Source organism: Rhincodon typus, chromosome 31, assembly GCF_021869965.1.
Source record: "Rhincodon typus isolate 14 chromosome 31, sRhiTyp1.1, whole genome shotgun sequence".
NCBI lineage: Eukaryota > Metazoa > Chordata > Chondrichthyes > Orectolobiformes > Rhincodontidae > Rhincodon > Rhincodon typus.
The window spans coordinates 31,925,612-31,944,497 of NC_063362.1; the positions used below are offsets into that span (position 1 = coordinate 31,925,612).

An 18,886-nucleotide genomic window follows, 5' to 3' on the forward strand; every position below is an offset into this window, starting at 1 on the left:
AGTGGGCTTCAGGTATCCAAATCCAGGTTTTGCATTTCAGGAAGAATAACAACACCTTAGGAGGGTGTACTAAGGAGATTACCATTGACTATAATAGGAACAGGAGTAGACCGTTTGACAATCAAGCATGCTCCATCATTCAGTAGCATCATGGCTGGTCTGACATTCCTCACGTCCACTTTCCTGTGTTTTCCCCAATAACGTTTAATTGATCTCAGCCTTAAATATAGACAAGGACTCTTCCCACACTTTGCTGTGGCAAGGCGTTCCAAAAACTTCCAACCCTCAGAGAAGAAATTCCTCCTTATCTCAGTCTCAGAATAAGGGGTGCCAATTTAAGACTATGTCCTCTAGTCTAGAATCTCCCTTGTGGGGAAACGTCCTGTCAGCATTTACCCTGTCAACCCCCTTAAAAATCCTATATGTTTCAATGAGATCACCTCTCATTCTTCTAAACTCCAGTTAGTAGAGTAACAACCTGTTTTGCCTTTGCTTGTAAGACAATTCCTCCATTCCAGGGATCATCCTAGTGAATCTTCTCTGAACTCCCTCCAATAAAATGATATCTTTGCTTAGATAAAGGGACTAAAACTGTTCACAGTAATCCAGATGTGGTCTCACCAGCACCTTGTACTGTTGCAGTAAGACTTCCCTACTTGTAAATTCCAGCCACCTTGGAATAAGGGCCAACGTTCCTTTAGTCTTGCTGATTACTTGCTGCATCTGTATGTTAGCTTTCTGTGTTTCGTATACAAGTACCCCTAAGTCCCTTGGTGTTACAGCTTTCTGTTGAGATTTACCAAAATAAAACTAAAGATGAGAGATTTCAGTTATCTAGGAAGACAAAAGAAGCTGGGATTATTTTCCTTAGCTCAGAGGTGGTTTTCATACAGATGTTCAAAATTATAAATGTCTCATCAAGTGTACAAGGTGAGACATCTGAAACAAAAACAGAAATTACTGGAGCAACTGTCAGCAGATCTGGCAGTATCTATGGAGAGAAAGTAGAGTTAACGCTTCACATCCAATGACCCTTTTTTTTAGAATAGGCCCAGGGTCACTGAACCAGAAACATGTTTTCTCTGCATAGATGCTGCCAGACCTGCTTAGGTTTTCCAGCAATTTCTGATATTGCTTCAGATCTCCAGCATCCACAGCTCTTTGCATTTCTTTTAAGCAAGGAGAAATTTCTCACTGGCAGGGAGGAATAAATAGACATCACCTCGTTATATCACTTCATAACTTTCTGGTCCGTGCTCCACAATTTATTACACCTCTAAGATTCAACATGCAATTCTTTGTCCAAGACATTGACATACATGTTGAAGAGCTGAGGGTCCAGAAGATCATTTCTCAGATCTATCATTCAGAATTCATTCCCTTTATCCTAAGCCTCTGTCATCTACCTGCCAACCAATTGCAATCCAATTCAGAAAATTATCAGCCAGTTCCATGTGCTCTCATTTCTGCTAATAGCCCCTTGTTAGGAACCTCATCAAATGCCTTCTGAAAATCCATGAATCAACATCCATAGATACACCCACATCAATCTTATTAGTGACCTCCTGAAAGAATTCAGGCCAATTAATCAAGCATGAAATACCCTTGACAAATCCTGCTGATTGTGTGACCTACCTATAATTGTTCAGTCACCCTCCCTAATGATAGTTTTATATCAGTGTTTGTTCTGGAAGTGAAGATACATTCATTGCATGGCATTCCAAATCCACAGTGCTTGCATTATTTGATGGAGAAAAATCCCTTTGTGGACAATGCTTAGAGGATAGTTCGTTCATCATTCACTCACATTATGGAGAAATGCTGTGAAGTACTTTTTAAAAGGTTGTGAAGTTTCCCGCATCAACTACACTCCCATTTCACTCTACATTACAGAACCTTGGGTGGGGTGAAAAAGCTTTTCCTCAAATCCCCTCTAAACACCCCTGCCTTTAACTTTAAAATTATGTCCCCTTGTTATTCAACCTTCAACAAAGGGGAACAGCTGCTTTCTACTCACCATATCCATGGCCCACATAATCTTACAAACCTCTACTTTCCCCCCTCAACTTTCTCCACTCTAAAGAAAACAACCCAAGCTTATCCAGCCTCGCTTCATCACTGAAATGCTCCATCCCAGGCAACAGGTGAATTTCCTTTGCACTCCCTCCAGTGCAATGACATCCTCCTCATAATGTGGTGATCAAACAGCACACAGATCAGAAGGCACAGGGGACACTTGCCTTTATCAGTCAAGATATAAATTATAAGAGCAGGAGGTTACGATGGAACTGTAAAGGACTTCGTTTAGGCTGCAGCTGGAGTAATATATGCAGTTTTGGTCACTGTGCCATAAGAAGGATGTGACTGCACTGGAAGGATTGAAGAGAAGATTCACCAAGATGTTGCCTGGGATGAAGCACCTTAGTTACAAAGAGAGGCTTGATAAACCTATGTTGTTTCTTTGGAGCAGCAAACATTGAGGCAGGACCTGAGAGAGATGTATAAGATTGTGAGGGGCATGGACAGCATAGATTGAAAACAGCTGCCCCCCCCCCTTATTTGAAGGATAAAATAACTAACCCTTGAATTCGATAACAGTTGAAGGGGACATAATTTTGAAGTGACAAGCAGGAGGTTTAGAGGGGATTTGATGAAAATATTTTTCATCCAGAGGTAGCAGGGGTCTGGAATACACTGCCTGGGAGTGTAGTTAAGGCAGTTAACCTCACAATCTTTAAGAAGTGCTGGAAAGTGAGACCAGTGTACATTTAGTGTAGTTTGGTAGCACAGACTCGATGGATCAAAGGGTCTCTTCTATGATTCCAAGATTCTATAAAATGAGGAACAAACACTAGTTTAACTTCTAGTGATATGAATTTCCCCTCTCCTAATTTGCAGAAAAGGTCAAAGGAGCCTTCAAACCAAAATACTTCCACCACACTTGGGTGCATCTCACATTAAAGGACTTGCAACTATTCACAACCAAGGAATTCAGGTGTTTCCTACAGGTCAGTGTTTTGCCATTGTGAACAATTGGTCAACTGGGCAAATGTTCTTAGAAAACCTTCTCATTTATTGCAAGCTACAACCCCCTGACTTGACCCCTATTCCATGAAAGCACTGTTGTCTTGCCAGGATTTACTCTTTAGCAAATGCAGTGCAATAATTGAAATTCTCTGTTGCAACCTTTCTTATTATTGTCAGAAGGAAAGTATGGAGGCCTTGCGGTGCCCCATGACTATAAGCCAGAAGCTGTAGGTTCGAGTCCCACTCCAGGATTTGGAGAATGGAAGAAGCATTAATGACGAGGTTCAAAGGGGTTGGTAATGAAGCTGCCAATTAATCATCCCAAATACTGCTGACAAAAAAAAAAGTGTAAAAATATAAAACAAACAAACAGAAGGCAGGGTTTAAACTGCAAAACTCACCAAAGTCTGTCTGCTATAGACAGAAATGCAATATATTGTGGGATAAGCAAACAACAGACATGCAAGGGAATTTCTGCAGGCCCGGTTCTCAACACGGGACTCCATTAACAAACACATAGAAATAGACCCCAGAACAGACCGCTGCTGAAAAACAGAACCAAAAAGTGACAAGACCCACCACACCAGAGGATCACATAAATTCGGAACCGAGCAGAACACCAACGCTTCGATTAGCGGTTGCACTGGTGATGACGCCTAGAATGGTAACAAAACGTCTGCACCCCACAGAACAACCGGCTCGGCGAGCAAACGAACAACCAGATGCATGTCCTTTCCCAAATTTGCTAGGATTTCTGATAGAGTTTTTTTTTTAATCTTTTAAGGGACGTGAGCATCAATTGCAAGGCCAATAATAGTTGCCCCTTCCTGATTACCCTAAGAATTGGGTGAAAAGGGCAGTTCAGAGTCAGAGTCAGAGTCAATCTTGTTGTTGTGGATACAGAGTAACATGTAGGCTAGACCAGGTAAGGATGGTAGATTTCCTTCCCCGAAGGATACTTGTGAAGCAGGTGGGCTTGTATGACAATTGATAATAGATTCATGACCATCATTGCGACTAGCTTTCAACTTAAATTCCTCCAGCTGCCATGGTAAGATTTGAACCCATATCCCCAGAGCATTAACCTGGGCCTCTGAATTATTGGTGAAGTGATATTATCATTTCACCATCTTCTCTCCATAAATGATCTTGTTTACCACAGCAGAACTTTATGACCAAAAAAAAGGTTACTGGTTTAAGTTTCTTCTAAATAGTTGGGTTATACAAGTGGCTGAGTACCTAAGCTTCACAGTTTATTGAAATTGCGCAATTATAACATTTTTGTTCAACTGCACCAAAGTTCAGTAACTGTAAATGTAAAACTTCTTTCTTGGTTTCTCTTTCTGTATTCAAAGGACCTAAGGAATTAAGTTTTCTTAAGAGATGGGATGCAGAATATTTGACAAGGCCAGGATTTCTTGTCCATTCCCAAGTCTCTCTGAATCACTTTGGTCTTTAGGCGTAGGGACGCATACAGTGCTGTCCGGAAGAGAACTGCAGAATTTTCGGGAAGCACAGGAGGCTATGTCATGAAATGTATTCGAGGCTGAGTTAGACAAAATTTGGATCCACCGGGGATTGAAGGTTATGGTCAGCCAGGCAGGAAAGTGGAGTTAAGGCCACAATCTGATCAACGACAATCTTATTGAACAGCAGAGTTCACAGTTTGATAAGTTACTAGTTATTTTTTACAATTTTAATTATGATGTTTATTATTTAAAAGATTTCAATAAATGCAAAGAAAAATTAAGGTATTTTTAATCAGAGATATTAGCTTCCATTGATATTCAGTCACCTTTATTGCCTGTAAACAATGGAAGCTGAGTACCTCGATATACAATTCATCAAATTTAATTCCATGGTACGTGAATTGAAAAGTTGCTTCTTTTTAACTATGAACAAAATGGTGCAAAAAAAAAAAAGACACTGGTCAAAGAGCTCAGTATCCGTCTATTTGTGAGGAAAACTGACAACATGTGACACCAAGCACAACCATTGGAGAAAATGGTCACATGCTGCATTTTGAGTATCCTCCAACATTTTGACAAGAGGAAACAGTTTTATGGAGCAATACATTTAGTACTGCAACGAAAACTGGTAATGTCCAGAGCCACAACCTTTACAACAAATATTAGCCTGATCCCTTCGGGATATGGGAGGACCCAATTATTTCTAATTGTAAAGTTGTATTAACATATTTATAGAGGTAATGTTAAAAGAAAAGACCCTGAAACAAAGTTCTTTCAAAGGCACTGTTAGTATAAACTTATGATAATTTATGACCGGCGTGTAAAAGAGCTGAATAAACCAGATTGACAATAATTAATCTCATCTAGAAGCTACTGCCATATTATATTGTTTTGACAATTACTAAGTCATTATAAAATATATTATCACGTCCCTTTCACAATGACACAGTCAATCAGTTTTGTCAATGCTGACAGTGCAAGTGGAAATACTAACTTTTGCAAAAACACAGTGACTAGTATATTGCAGTACAACTGACCTGGACCTTATTGCATTGGCACTGACACAGAAAAGAAACATGCAGCAGCTGAAAAGTATTTTTCTCCCAATCACCCAATCTATCACCCCCACCAATTCACAAATATCGATTGACCAGTTGCATCTCCAAAAAGGTGCCCATGTTAAGTCCATTTCCATTTCCCAAATATTTAGTATACCAAAAGTCCAGGGAGGCAGCCTGTTTATCTGCATTTGGCAGCAATACCAAGCTGACAGATGAATAAAATTTATAAACTATTTGAAGCAGATCAGTTCTTTATGCATTCAGTCTGTGTTACCCATAAATTACTGAATAAAAAGAAGTTGCGTGCTCTGTTCTCTTTGCTGTGTAAAATATTCAATTTGAATTGCATAATTGTGGTTAATGGCAAAATTAAATTTGCCCAATACAAGTGTTGTACGTGGATTGTTGCATTGATTAAGTTGAAATTTGAGTTAAAGTGGCAGAACACATGACAATGGCAAGCCCTGTACTATATATAAAAAGAACATGTCATTGCTATGATGAGGCTGTGGCTTTAAGAAGTTATTTTGTTCTGATTTCTTTTAAGAGAGATTCAACGAGACATGCAGAGCTAGCTACTGAAGACCACTTGAACAACAGCTTGGGAGGCCTTGGGTTTTTCTTAAAAAAAACAGCCTGAATGGGTGTGGCCAGGTCTCACAGATAAGGATTTCTGGGTTTTAGTTTTTAAGTTGCATCAGAAGCTATTGGGGTTTCAACAGAGTTGGAAGCTTCAGTGAATTCCTCCTGGCTGCTACACACTGAATTTTCTTGATGTTTTTCCCTCCCGGATTGGAGAAGTGCATGTGAGAATCTATGTCTGAATTTCCTTTTTGCCAAGGGGTTTACTTATGGGATGTTACTATATTGAAACAGTTAATTAGTAATAGTTTCACATCTATTATTCAGTTAAGTTTTGCAATAAAGTTAAGTTATTCTAAATTCCGCTTTCTTTTGTTTGTATTTTCACTATAGTGTTTAAATAAATTGTGTTTTGCTTAATGTCGAGTAGTTTGACCAGTCGCATTGCATCTGGAACACAACACTTCACATTGGCCTCTAAACTTAGAAAAGTTAGGGCCTAGGCTACCTTCTTAAAATATTTTGAGGGGGTCTGATCTGGTCCATAGCATTATAAACACCTGTATTTGACAAATGGGATCAAGACAGGAAGCTGTGAACAGAACTGAAGATGAGTCACTGGACTCTAAACGTTAACTCTGCTTTCTCTCCACAGATGCTTACAAACCTGCTGAGTTTTTCCAACAACTTCTGTTTTCGTTTCCGATTTCCAGCATCGGCAGTTCTTTCAATTTTTTTGGTTCGCTGTTGCCAGGTGCTTTGTTGCACCTTAGCCGAAACACGTTTCTGAATCCTGCGTCCATATTTACCCATTTTATTCAAAATCTATTTTTTAGCTTGGGAACTGAATATCCAAGGATATTCGGTATTTAGGAGATATAGTAAGAGAGAAACTGACTTGGAATAGCACACTTTTTATTTTTCTTCATTTTTGACTGTGTACTGAAGTGGGAAAAGCACTGGCTTAATACCCAAGTAAGGTAGTCATATTTTTTAAAAACAAGTAACCTGACACTTATGGTAAGTGTATCAGAGATAGTAGGGACTGCAGATGCTGGAGAATCTGAGATAACAAGGTGTAGAGCTGGATGAACACAGCAGGCCAAGCAGCATCATAGGAGCAGGAAGGCTGCTTACACAGGTATTTGTTCAAGCAGTCATGGAAATCTGGTTACAGATAAATTGGGGGCAGAGCTATGTGTAAAAGTGTAAACTTGGTTGAGAACTAGTAGGTGACGAGTCTGTGGAATCATAAACATTTATCAATAACAAAGGCCTCCTACCTATCAATAATTACATGTTTGATTCCCAGGTAGCTGTACAGCTTGGTGGTTTGAGAGATCAGATCTCCAAAAGGGATCTTTCTCTTTTCACTTCAGTAAAAATCACATGAAGCCTCAAGAAATCCAGTTTATTTTTCCCTCAACAGTTGCTATAAGCTGTGGTTCTTGGCCAGTAAGAAAGTGACTTTAAAGGTATGAACCAACTGCCCTGTATTATGTGCAAGCCACCGAGAGTATCAAGGTGCAGCATGTTCTGACAAATGTCCAAAATAACCATCTCAGTAAACCCTGTGAATAGGGACCACCAAACTGCTTTTCCAGTCTTTCTCTCTACCCATCACACCCATGTTTTTCTCCTTGTATATGTCGGAAGAGAGTTTATAATGGGGTTAGTTTTAGAGTTATATATCAATTTCTAGAGACTATTGACATTCAGGAGTTTAGGGGTAGTGAGAGAAAGTGGCACTGAGGTCAATGATCAGTCACAATCCTATACTGAATAGAGCAGAAGACTTGATGGGATGAATGGCCTATTCCTGTTCCAATTTACCTTCTCCAATAATTCATCACTGATAAGTGAACTTTAAAAGTGTCATCCACAAGAAAACAATGTCAAACATACTTTGGCAGAACTAGAGAATTTGAAACATGCAACATTCTGAATATTATAACTGTATCAGTTGAATCGCTAGATGAGAAAAGGAGAAAGGATCATCTTGTTGGCCTTCTTCTCTTCTACCCTCAGATACAAGGATAACGGAAAACAAAAAAAAAAAAGAGAATGCTGCAGATGCTGGAATACAAACAGAAAATGCTAGAAATACTGAGCAGATCAGGCAACATCTGTGAAGACAGAAATTGAGTTCAAGTTTCAGGTCCATGATTTTTTTTATCAGAACATCGAACAATTAGAAATGCATCAGTTTTAAACTCGTGAAAGAGGAAATAAAGAACAAAAGAAATGGTCTGTGATAGGTGGGAAGACAAAAGGGGTGGTGTTGCAAAACCAAAGGTGTTGCATTGGCACAAGCCAAGTAACAAAAGATGTGCCTCAAGGGGTTTGAAAATAGTAGAATGATGATCAGTTGCCATCTGAGAGACAAAACAAGAGAAAAACAAGTTTAAAACACAACTTGGAAAAAGAAGCAGAAAATACAGTCTTAATTTTTTGAATTAATGGATGAGTCCAGATAGCTGTGAAGTACCAAATCAAAAGTTCAAATGAGGCTCATTGGGAGGGTGCAGAAGACCAATGGCAGATAGTAAAAGGGAGACTTAAAATGGCAGATGGCTAGAAATTGTTCAGAAGCAGGCATCCAATCTGTATTTGGTCTTGCCATTGCAGTGCAGACCATTTTGTGAGCGCAAATAAAGTATACTGAATTGGAAGCTGTACACGTAAATCACTGCTTCACCAGGGAGCAGAGTTTGGACCCTTCTACTGTAAAGAGAGGGGAGGTGAAGGGACTGAGGCCACATCTTCTGTGCTCGCAATGAAAAGGTGCTGTAGAAGGGGAGGGATGTTAAACTGAGGATTGGACCAGGATATCACAGACAGAGAAATCCCACAGGAACACCGGAAAGGAAGGGGAGGGGTAAGGTGTGTTTGGTGGTGGTACCCTACTGGAAGTAACTAGAGAGGATGTTATATTTGATAAAATCAGATGGAATTTGGGGACAAGGCAAATACTATAACTGGTCAAGGAGGGAAGGAAAGTTTTGAGAGAAGTAGCGTGGAATGTAGGATGATGTCACTCAAGGACCATGTCAATCACAGTGGGGAAATGGTCAGTTTGAAGAAACAGGAAAACATATCAGAAGCACTAGTATGGAAGGTTACACTATCTGAACAGATGCAGTGGAGACAAAGACATAAGCACAGTACCCTGTGGGCTTTTTCAGAAAATTGCAGCGAGGGAGAAGTTTCCTACACAAGTAGCACAATGGTACACCTGAAACATCAGGGCTGGCTTCAGCAAATAATGCAGTGTAAACTAATTAAATTCACGCTCAAACACATCACTGTGGCCCTTTCATTCTGCAGGTTCATGCTATCTGGTCATTAATAAAGTTAGTGGTTGAGGTCTGAGAAAATTCTGCTGCCCAAAAATCCCCTTAGTGATGTGAATGGATGAAAACAACTCAGGGAAGGAAAGTGAGAAATAACCAAAACATTGAAAGGAAACATCACACAGAAAGGAACTTACAGTGGTAGACCCACCAAAAATTGAAGTAATCAAATTAACTTCCTCAAGTTTATCAAATTACAAAATGGCACTAAAATAAAGTTAAGAAATTAATAATGCAAAATGTTGGATGCTCTTTCTTGGCATATTATGCATCTATTTTTAATTCACCAAAAACAAAGTTGTTGAGCAATGCCGAGAGGTCAGAAAGTGTTTTTAAGGATGATCAATTTTTAAATGCACCTTGCATAAGCCTGCAGCAAAGATTAAGTAAAGCTCAGTATTTCTAATCATTTTTCATCCTGGATTTTGGAAAGTATTCTGTAATATGCCCTCTAATCATGAACACTTCACATCACTTAGATATCTAACACGTCCTGCTGCTACAAGACAGCACAAATCATCATAAAATACGTACTGGCACCCACTCTGAAAGAATCTTGATTTGTGTGTTTAGGTGCCAGTCAGTCAGATTAGGATGAGTGAAAAAGGCCCTTAATAAAGTGACATATGTATCTCAAAATCCTAGAGAAGACCTGTTGTGGCATCGCCAGAAAACAGCTACAATGTGAAGCAAGAATGACAAAGAAATAAGTAAGTTATCTGCTCACCCAATCACCAAGGACCAAAGTAACACAAAATTTACAACAATGAACAGTGCATTTCTCTTCACTGGTGCAATACTGCCCTCTACAGAAAATCTTCAAAATGTCAACACATTTTATCAGAACACTTACATGACAAGACTGTGTTGCCAACAAAAGGTTTCTTCATCCCATCACAAGTGGTATGTTATGTTACAAGGGAAGGATCAATTTTGAAAAATAAAGTCACTGGGATGGGAAAACAGGCACATTTGCCTCCAATGAGATAAGCTAACGCCAATAATTTTGGGGTGGCATGATGGCTCAGTGATGAGCACTGCTGCCTCACAGCGCCAGGGACCCGGGTTTGATTCCACCCTCGGGCGACTGTCTGTGTGGAGTTTGCACATTCTCCCCGTGTCGGCATGGGTTTCCTCCTGTTTCATCCACAATCCAAAGATGTGCAGAGTAGGTGGATTGGCCATGCTAAGTTGCCCCTAGTGTCCAGGAATGTTTGGGTTAGACATGGGGAAATGCAGGGGTAGGTGAATGAGTCAGGGTGGGATGCTCTTCGGCAGGGCGATATGAACTTATTGGGCCCAATGGCCTGTTTCCACACTGTACGGATTTTATAATGAATAAAGGCATTATACCTCCTAGTGCCAGCCTCCATCTTTTAGACTAATTATTAAGAGTTGGTGTCTGTAGGTGTGTTGCGTTCCACTGCATAACACGGTAACTCAAAAAACAAGTGCCCGGGGCCAGCTTCCATCTTTCCGTTCATTTTCATTGCCATTGTTCATATCTCGAATATCTGCTGCACCTTCAATTACATGACCTTCAATTACTTTACAGTCAGGAATTCAGTCAACAGATGTAAGAAAAGGAGATGAGCTCCAGCTGAATTCTCACTCAATAAAATCCCCTCAACATGTTGCTCGGAGGTCATGAGTTATATATCAAGTACCACTCTCTGAAAACTGGAAAATATAGAACTGCCCTTGCAGAATATTAAAGTTCAGAATTACAGATGTCAAGCAGCCTGTTGAAATAATACATCAATTTGCCAACATTATTAGTAGTTTGAATAAGACTTGCATTCACAGCATCAGCAGCATAAAATTGGGTTCAGTTGTAACTGCTGAGCATAAGCTGTACTAACTTATATTGCTGAAAATATTAACTGAATAGTAGACTCTTTCTTGATGGATATGTCCAATGAATTGCTTATTTAAAAACCCTGGCATCATAGAATCCCTACAGTGCAGAAAGAGGCCATTTAGCCCATGAAGTCTGCACCAACCCTCCAAAGAGCATCCCATCCAGAGCCACCCCATCTCCATAAACTCACATTTCCCATGGTTAATCCAACTGGCCTCTACATCCCTGGACACTATGAGCAATTTAGCGTGGCCAATCTACCTAACCTGCATATTTTTGGACTGTGGGAGGAAACCAGAGCACCTGGCGGAAGCCCATGCAGCCACAGGGACAATGTGCAAACTCCACACAGACAGTCGCCCGAGGGTGGAATCGAATGCGGGTCCCCGGCACTGAGGCAACAGTACCAGCTACTGAGCCACTGTGCCATCCAAACCCTTGCCTATGACAATTCATACACAGCAGGCATTCCAGTCTGTGGTCCAGATTTTACAGTCAGTGCCAAAAGAATAAAATTTGCTATTTATGAAGTTAGCAACTGCCCACGAAGGTTTCATGAGCTGCTGAATAAAGAGAAACATCATTGGATGTCTGATTCGACATGGCAGTAACACCATGTCTCTTCAACCAAATCAGACTGAAGAATTCTCATGGAGACACGAGCATCTGAGCAGGAAATAACAATTAGATTCAAATCATGTAGGCAGCAAAATAAAGATTGGACAGAAATGGAATTTAGAGAGACAGATAGATTAAAAGTTGAAGAGAACTTATTACGTCTCCAGCACAAATTCAGAAATAGGAAAAATGAGATTCAACACTAATAAAATTGAATATTTGCGACCAGAGAGATTGTTTGGCAGTAATTGCAAATGAACATGCCACTAAGAAATTACTATTATCTGAATACACCAGCTTTAACCTTTTCTAGCATGCTTTGTGGGTAGCCAGTAGTTAGTAGCCAGTCACTATGTATCAGAACTTCATAATTTTACACTGAATTTAATGTTGATTCTATTGGCATGGTACCAGTGCAGCCAAGCTTATGGCACTGCAGGCTAACTTGCAACTGCTGGATTTTTACATTTAACTGTACATGTCATGTGCCATAAGTTGCTATCCAATTCAATTCCAAGTCATAAGAACAGTGAGCACTGTGAACGTCACCATTATTCTCAATGTAAAGTTCAGGCCTATTTTGTTCAATACAGTGTCACCTTTAAATAAGCTACAGAGTGAAGATTCTGCAAAATATTTCAGTGAAGGATATCTTTCACAAGAAAACTAAAGTGCAGTAATTTGGGACAACACACACAGTACACATTGATTATTCATGTCAAAACTTGATTATTCATGTCGAATTTCCAAAAGCAAATTGCTTAACACTTCACCTGGATCACCATAACATGGTTACTCTGATGAGAATTCTTAAAATGGTTCTGATGTGAGCTAAAACATGGTAAAAAAAATAGCCAATGTTCAAAATTATATCTTCTTTCTAGCTGTTTCTTTACAAAGGCCAGGTACCTGTCTACAACAATCGAGACTTAGCAGAAGTATTGTCAGTCAATCATATATATATTGAAAACCCAACCAGCTCAAGATGTACTGTGTCACTAAAAATAGGATCCACTGGAACAGGAGTAGAGCATTCAGGCTGTCATGTCAAATCTATTCTGCCATTTAATTAGATCAGAGCTGAACAGGATGGCAAACCAATGACCCTCTTCACACCAATATCCCCAAATTGTACATACATGTAATTGATACCTGTTAATGCCAGTATAACAATTTCAATTGCCCGAGCATCTGCTGCTATCCTGGGGACAGAATTTCATGTTCCCACCACATTTTGTATGAAAGAGGATTCCCGATTTAACTGTCAAAAGGCCGATCTCTAATTTTAATACTGTGCACCACTGTTATGTGCTCTGCAGGCAAAGGTAGGTTTTCTGCATCTATTGAACTCTGTCAAATCCTTTAAACATTTATAAATGCCTCAATTAGATCATCCACCAGACCTTTAAACTCAAAAGAAACACATGCTAATAAATTAACTCTTTAAACCCAATACTATTCTGGCAATTCTGCACTGTACTGAGGCCAAGACAATAGATCATTCCTAAGGTGTAATATATCCATTTTGAAAGTAATTCTGCAGGTGGGGGTCAGAACAAGTGAAGTGAACACAACTTTGTATTTCAACCTGCTCGGGATATAGGCTAACATTCCATTATCTTTATTGATTGCTGTTTGTGCCTGTGGACTAGTTTTTAGTGGCTTGTGCACCAGGACATTTAAATCACTTTGCTCTTCCACAGTTTCATGGTTTTCAATTCAAGAAAGTATTCCGATTTGTCTTTCTTGAGCCTAAAGTGAAAAACATCAAGTTTTCTCAAGTTTAATTACTTCAGTTTTCCTCAGTCACTTAATCTGCCACAGTGCCTTTGTAACATCCTATTTTAGAATCATGGAATCATACACTATGGAAGAGGCTTTTCGCCTCAATGAGTCTGCACTGCTGAAAATATACTACATTATCCCACCTTCCCGCAGTAGGCCCATGGCTTTGAATGTTATGACAATTCAAGTGTTCATCCAAGTACATTTTAAAGGTTATAAGATTTCCCACCTCAATTATCCCTCACACACAGTGCATTCCAAATCCCCCACTACACCATACTCTAGATGAAAATAGTTTTTCTCAAATTCCCTCTAAACCTCCTGCCCTTCACTGTAAACTTATGGCACCTTGTTAATGACCCTTCTACACAGAGGAACAGCTGCTTTCTATCCACCTTGTCAATGCCCCTCACAATTTTATACACCTCTGTCAGGTCCCTCCTCAATGCTCCCTGCACCGAAGAAAACAACCAAAGCTTTTCCAACTTCTTTTCATTGTTACAACTCACATGGTTCTCCCCATCACAAATGTCTCTGCAAATCAGGAAACGTACCATACTATCTTTTTACTCAACAACATGCTGCCATTAAATAAAGTCATCTCTTTGACTTCAGGCAGGCTTTGATTTGATATCACACTCAGCCTGCACATAACCTTCGGGATGGCTGCTGAAACATTTCAATTCTAAATAACTGGAACCCTAAAGGAAGTTATACCTTATCTTCTTGTGATTAGCTCTTCGTAACTCGTAGTCTGAATTTTCACTTTCTACCCATCAGACAGCTAACAATATATACCCTTCATGGTCACTGATTCAGAGCACGCAGATGAGACCTAATATTTAAACATCCTCAGGCTTGAAATCCAAGTCTATAAATGTATTTATCTCAATCACATCCCACCCATCAAAAACTCACCGGGCGTTAAAATCAATCCCAAAGGTCAACTAATCTCAAGGCCGGTAACTTAGTGATTGCTTGGAGCCACTGTCCTGTCCAGCTGCCCCATAAATATTGACTCCCGAGTCGATCAAAAATCTAATTCAGCCTTCAATATATTCAAAGACCAAGCTTCCACAGCTCTTTGAGGAAGAATATTCTAAAGACTAAATACCCTTAGTGAGGAAATTCAGCTTTAACTCTATCATAAACTGGAGACCCCTTATTTTTAAGCAGTGCCCCTAGTTTTAGACTAACTCACAAAATAATTAAGTTCTAAAAAAGCAAAGGTACATAGGTACAAGATACCTACCTGAATAAAGTTATCAAAAAGATTCCCTCCAAGTGAGAATGACATTTTGAGAGAATCTACACAACAGGACACTCATGACTGTGAGTTTCTCGGTTTCCGTTCTGTCATCCTTTCACCTACTAAAGATGATGGACTCGCAGTAATTAGATCATTTCCAAATGGGATGTCTTCATGAAGTGATGACAATGGCTGAAGAGGCAAATCCTTGAGATGTATGAAGCTACTAAATGTCATTGTGGGATATTGCTTTTGACATTGGCGTCTGTTGGCAGCCACTGTAGTATACGGTGCACACCATCCCACATGAGGTGTCATTATTTTCCTCTGCTGTCAGTTAATGACTATCAAGTTCAATAGATGATATTCAGGGTCTTTATGTCACGCTTGCAAGCATTCTTGAATTGGATCTTTGGTCACAAATGTTACCTCTGATCTGCGTGGCCTTTCCACTGAGGGTCTACGAGTGCTGATTGGCAAGCCGCGCCATTCCCAGCACTGACATCCAGTTTTAGAAGTCACTGCTATGCACAGAATTCAGATTTGTGCAGAAGACCAACAATAAAAGAGTGAACATAGCTGGTCATCTGACTACAACTACCTCAATATACTGAAATTCCTCAGGTATGCATCTGACTTACATCCTGTAGACATGCTTGAGCCAAAGAAACCACTTCTGTTTGATGAGTAGCATCAAATGGAGAACAGCCACATTCATGCATTTGAGATTTTGCCCTGCCACGATATACACAGCCAGCGAAGACAGAAATAGCCGAGTTTCTTTTCCTGATAGATGCAAGCCATCAACCACAGCCATACAGGAAGATAGTGAGTACCCTGGCATTATAAACAATCAGCTTGATCCAAAGAGTTAGCCTGATGTTATTCCATGCATGTTTCATGGATCAACCAAAGGTGGTAGTTGTTTTTCCTGTGCATGTATCAAGTTCTGTACCATGGGACAAATGATCTGTCATCCTAACCCAAGGTAGCAGAATTTGCTAACCACTTCCAGAAAAGGTATTATTTTAGTATTTAATTACTTCAGTCACACAGTTAAAAAAAAGGTTCTCTTCATTCTAGCCATCCGATTTTCTGGTGACAAAACCTGATAAAAGTTGGCATAATGATGGGGTGCAGTGCTAGGGCACAACAATGACACAATGGAATAACAAAAGGAGAAAGATAAAGTAATGGTATTAGCGATAACACACTACAAAGACACAATAGAGCCGCAAACAAGGCATAAGGCAAGAACAAATGTAATTGCACTATAGTTTACACCTTCTCAGTATGACTTGTCTTCTCCTTTTCAGCATATCTAATGTAACCTCTGATCTATTGCCACGATTTCATCTATCGCTTAGTTTGCTTTCACACATCATCTTCATTGCACCATTGACTTTTGTCCAGGCTGAAAGCAAGTGCCTAATGCTATTTCTGTACTCAGCCTTCTGGCATAATGATTGCTGCAAGTACTCAATGCAAACCAAACCAAACCACATTAGCAATAGACAATGGATCGTGATTGTGAATTTGCTCCAAATTTTAGAGGAAACCAGGGATACCTTGGGCACAGATATAACAACGTAACCACCTGTACACTGACACATCATTTAGCTTAGTGTAGATAGTCTAAGTCAGGGGTTTTAAATCTTGTAGATTCTCTTCTGATACCCAATTAAGGTCAGCAAAGTAATTCAACATGAAATTTCCCTACCTATTAGGCTCAATTCAAATCTATGTTACATTCATATCTGAACAACTGGAGAATCCTTAGAGGGGTTTTAGGGATAATCCAACATTCATTTGTTGCTGATTTCATGATACTTACTCTGAAGGATACAAGTGTAGGTGACAATACAACAGCAATTAGCTTTCAAAAGTTGGCTATGAGATATTTGGGACAACAACAAAATTCTATCACCCATTGCTTTATTGCTACCCTAAGTCTAGGTAAAATGTACTGAACTACAGAGCACTGGTGAGAGATTACAGGTAACGTTAAACATCATTTCTGTATACAGTCTCCATCCAATCAAGGTCAAGCCAGCACAGGTCACTGCTCTTACCACAGCATAGCAGTGATGCAATTTTCAAATATGCTCAAGTTTGCAACTAGGAAAACTTAGCAATTAATACTTGCTATTAATGTAAAATAAAGTTAGTCTATGATTACTATTTGATTGCAAAGTCACCTGTGTATGGACAATTATTCTTGAATCAGCTGTAACTGACCATGGCACTGGGACAAGGTGCATCCCCTTCCTGCAGCAATGAGTTGAACATCCTACAAAGCTGTATGCCACAGACAGTTCTGGCATGTATCTGTCCAGCTGATATGGGACAGACTTTTTTGGACTTCTTTCCTGGAGCAATTATCAAGGCATACTTACCCTTCATAGCTTAATCTTAGCAACCCTCTACATGCAAGATGTGAATTAGTCTGTCAATTTTTTTGTGAGGATACTTGAGTTAGTGATTCTTTGCCTGCACAAGCCATCTGGGCGGCTACAGTTTGCTCTGCAGTACTATCCTCAGACTGTAGGTCCATGCTTTGACTCAGTAGCTAGATGACGACTCTAGCTTAAATAACTGATCATAAGTATGCTTTGTATCAGTGAGTCACACAACATTCATGGAGAGAAAAACAGGTAAATGATCTTTCATAAATTCTGACAAAAGGTTATTAACTTGAATCAGCATGTCTGTTTCTCTTTATTAATAAATGTTGCCTGACTTGCTGAGTATTTCCAATGCTTGGCTTTTATGCAGATTTTCAGCAATACTTTGCCTTTGTACATTTGGTATCTAATTTGCAAGCCATTCATTTGTACAATTTCACCCTGACTGCTAAATGGTGCAGCCGATTCAAACAAATCCTCTTAAGAATCCTCCACAAATGATAAAGATGACTTATGGTAGGTTATAAACGCAAACACTTTGCTAAGAGGAGTTACAAACAAAAAGAGATGGAGCAATGGGTAGTTGTTTCTCAGACAAGTCTCAAGTTATCTCTGACTGAGTTCAAAAATATTACCATCATATTCCACTCACAAACTGGACTTTTTCTCTGAAAGTTCTTCAGACTATGAGTCTATCAAAGCACCCTGTTCCTTGCAGGTTCACCATTGATGCCATTGTAAATACCATCCTTAGCAAAATGTCCTTTGTTTAAAAATTCAGGATATAATTATATGGGTACTTTTAAAGAATAGCATTTAGATCTCATTCTTCATAACATGACATTATGGATTAAGGTCTTCTGGCAGCCCAGAAGTTTTACTCCGTATCTGAGAGGTCACATTACTTGAAAAGAATTCCATTCTTCAAACTGATACCCTCACCTGGAAATAAAAACATTTATTTCTGAAAATGGTCCAATACATGATCCAACTTGGCTGCATCTAGGCAGCTTAAGTGGATCGAAAATATACTATCAACTTACCTTCTGTTAATCAGAGCAGACACAACATCAACCATATAACAAGCCAGAGAATGACATTCACTGAATGCTTTCTTACCTGATTGAAGAACACTTTGGTTGGCTGGCCACGGGTGTGCATTATGGGCTGTGGAGAACTCTTCCAGGTTCTGCCAAAAAAATGGGAATATGTGGTATCAAAGAGGGTAAGTCGCAGCTGGCACTGGACATTTGCCACTCCCTCCAACAAACTCTGCAGGAGAAAACAGGGATGAAGATAATTATGCTTGAATGTATTAATACAGTAAAAGTTCATATTAATATTGACAGGCAGTGACAGCATTGCAATATGTCACTGGACTGATAATCCAAAGGCCAGAACCAGTGATCTGGAGATATGAGTTCCAATCCCATCACAGGGGATGTAGAAATAGGAGTAGGCCATTCAGCCCACTGA

The 18,886-nt window shown here is 39.6% G+C and overlaps 1 protein-coding gene across 5 annotated transcripts in view; it reads right to left on the minus strand.

The window, feature by feature from the left end:
* The window catches only part of nphp4 (nephronophthisis 4), a 342,957-nt gene extending 324,280 nt beyond the window's left edge, over positions 1-18,677 (minus strand). For 4 of the 5 annotated variants that reach the window (XR_007265309.1, XM_048615154.1, XM_048615157.1 and 1 more), the window contains exon 1: positions 18,530-18,677. Coding sequence is in view for 3 of the 5 variants with exons in the window: in XM_048615154.1 (XP_048471111.1) it covers positions 18,530-18,571 (42 nt within the window). In the remaining 2 variants the exon portion in view is untranslated. The remainder of the gene's footprint in view (positions 1-18,529) is intronic. The other variant, XM_048615156.1, reaches the window with a different exon arrangement.
* Positions 18,678-18,886: the final 209 nt, after the last annotated feature.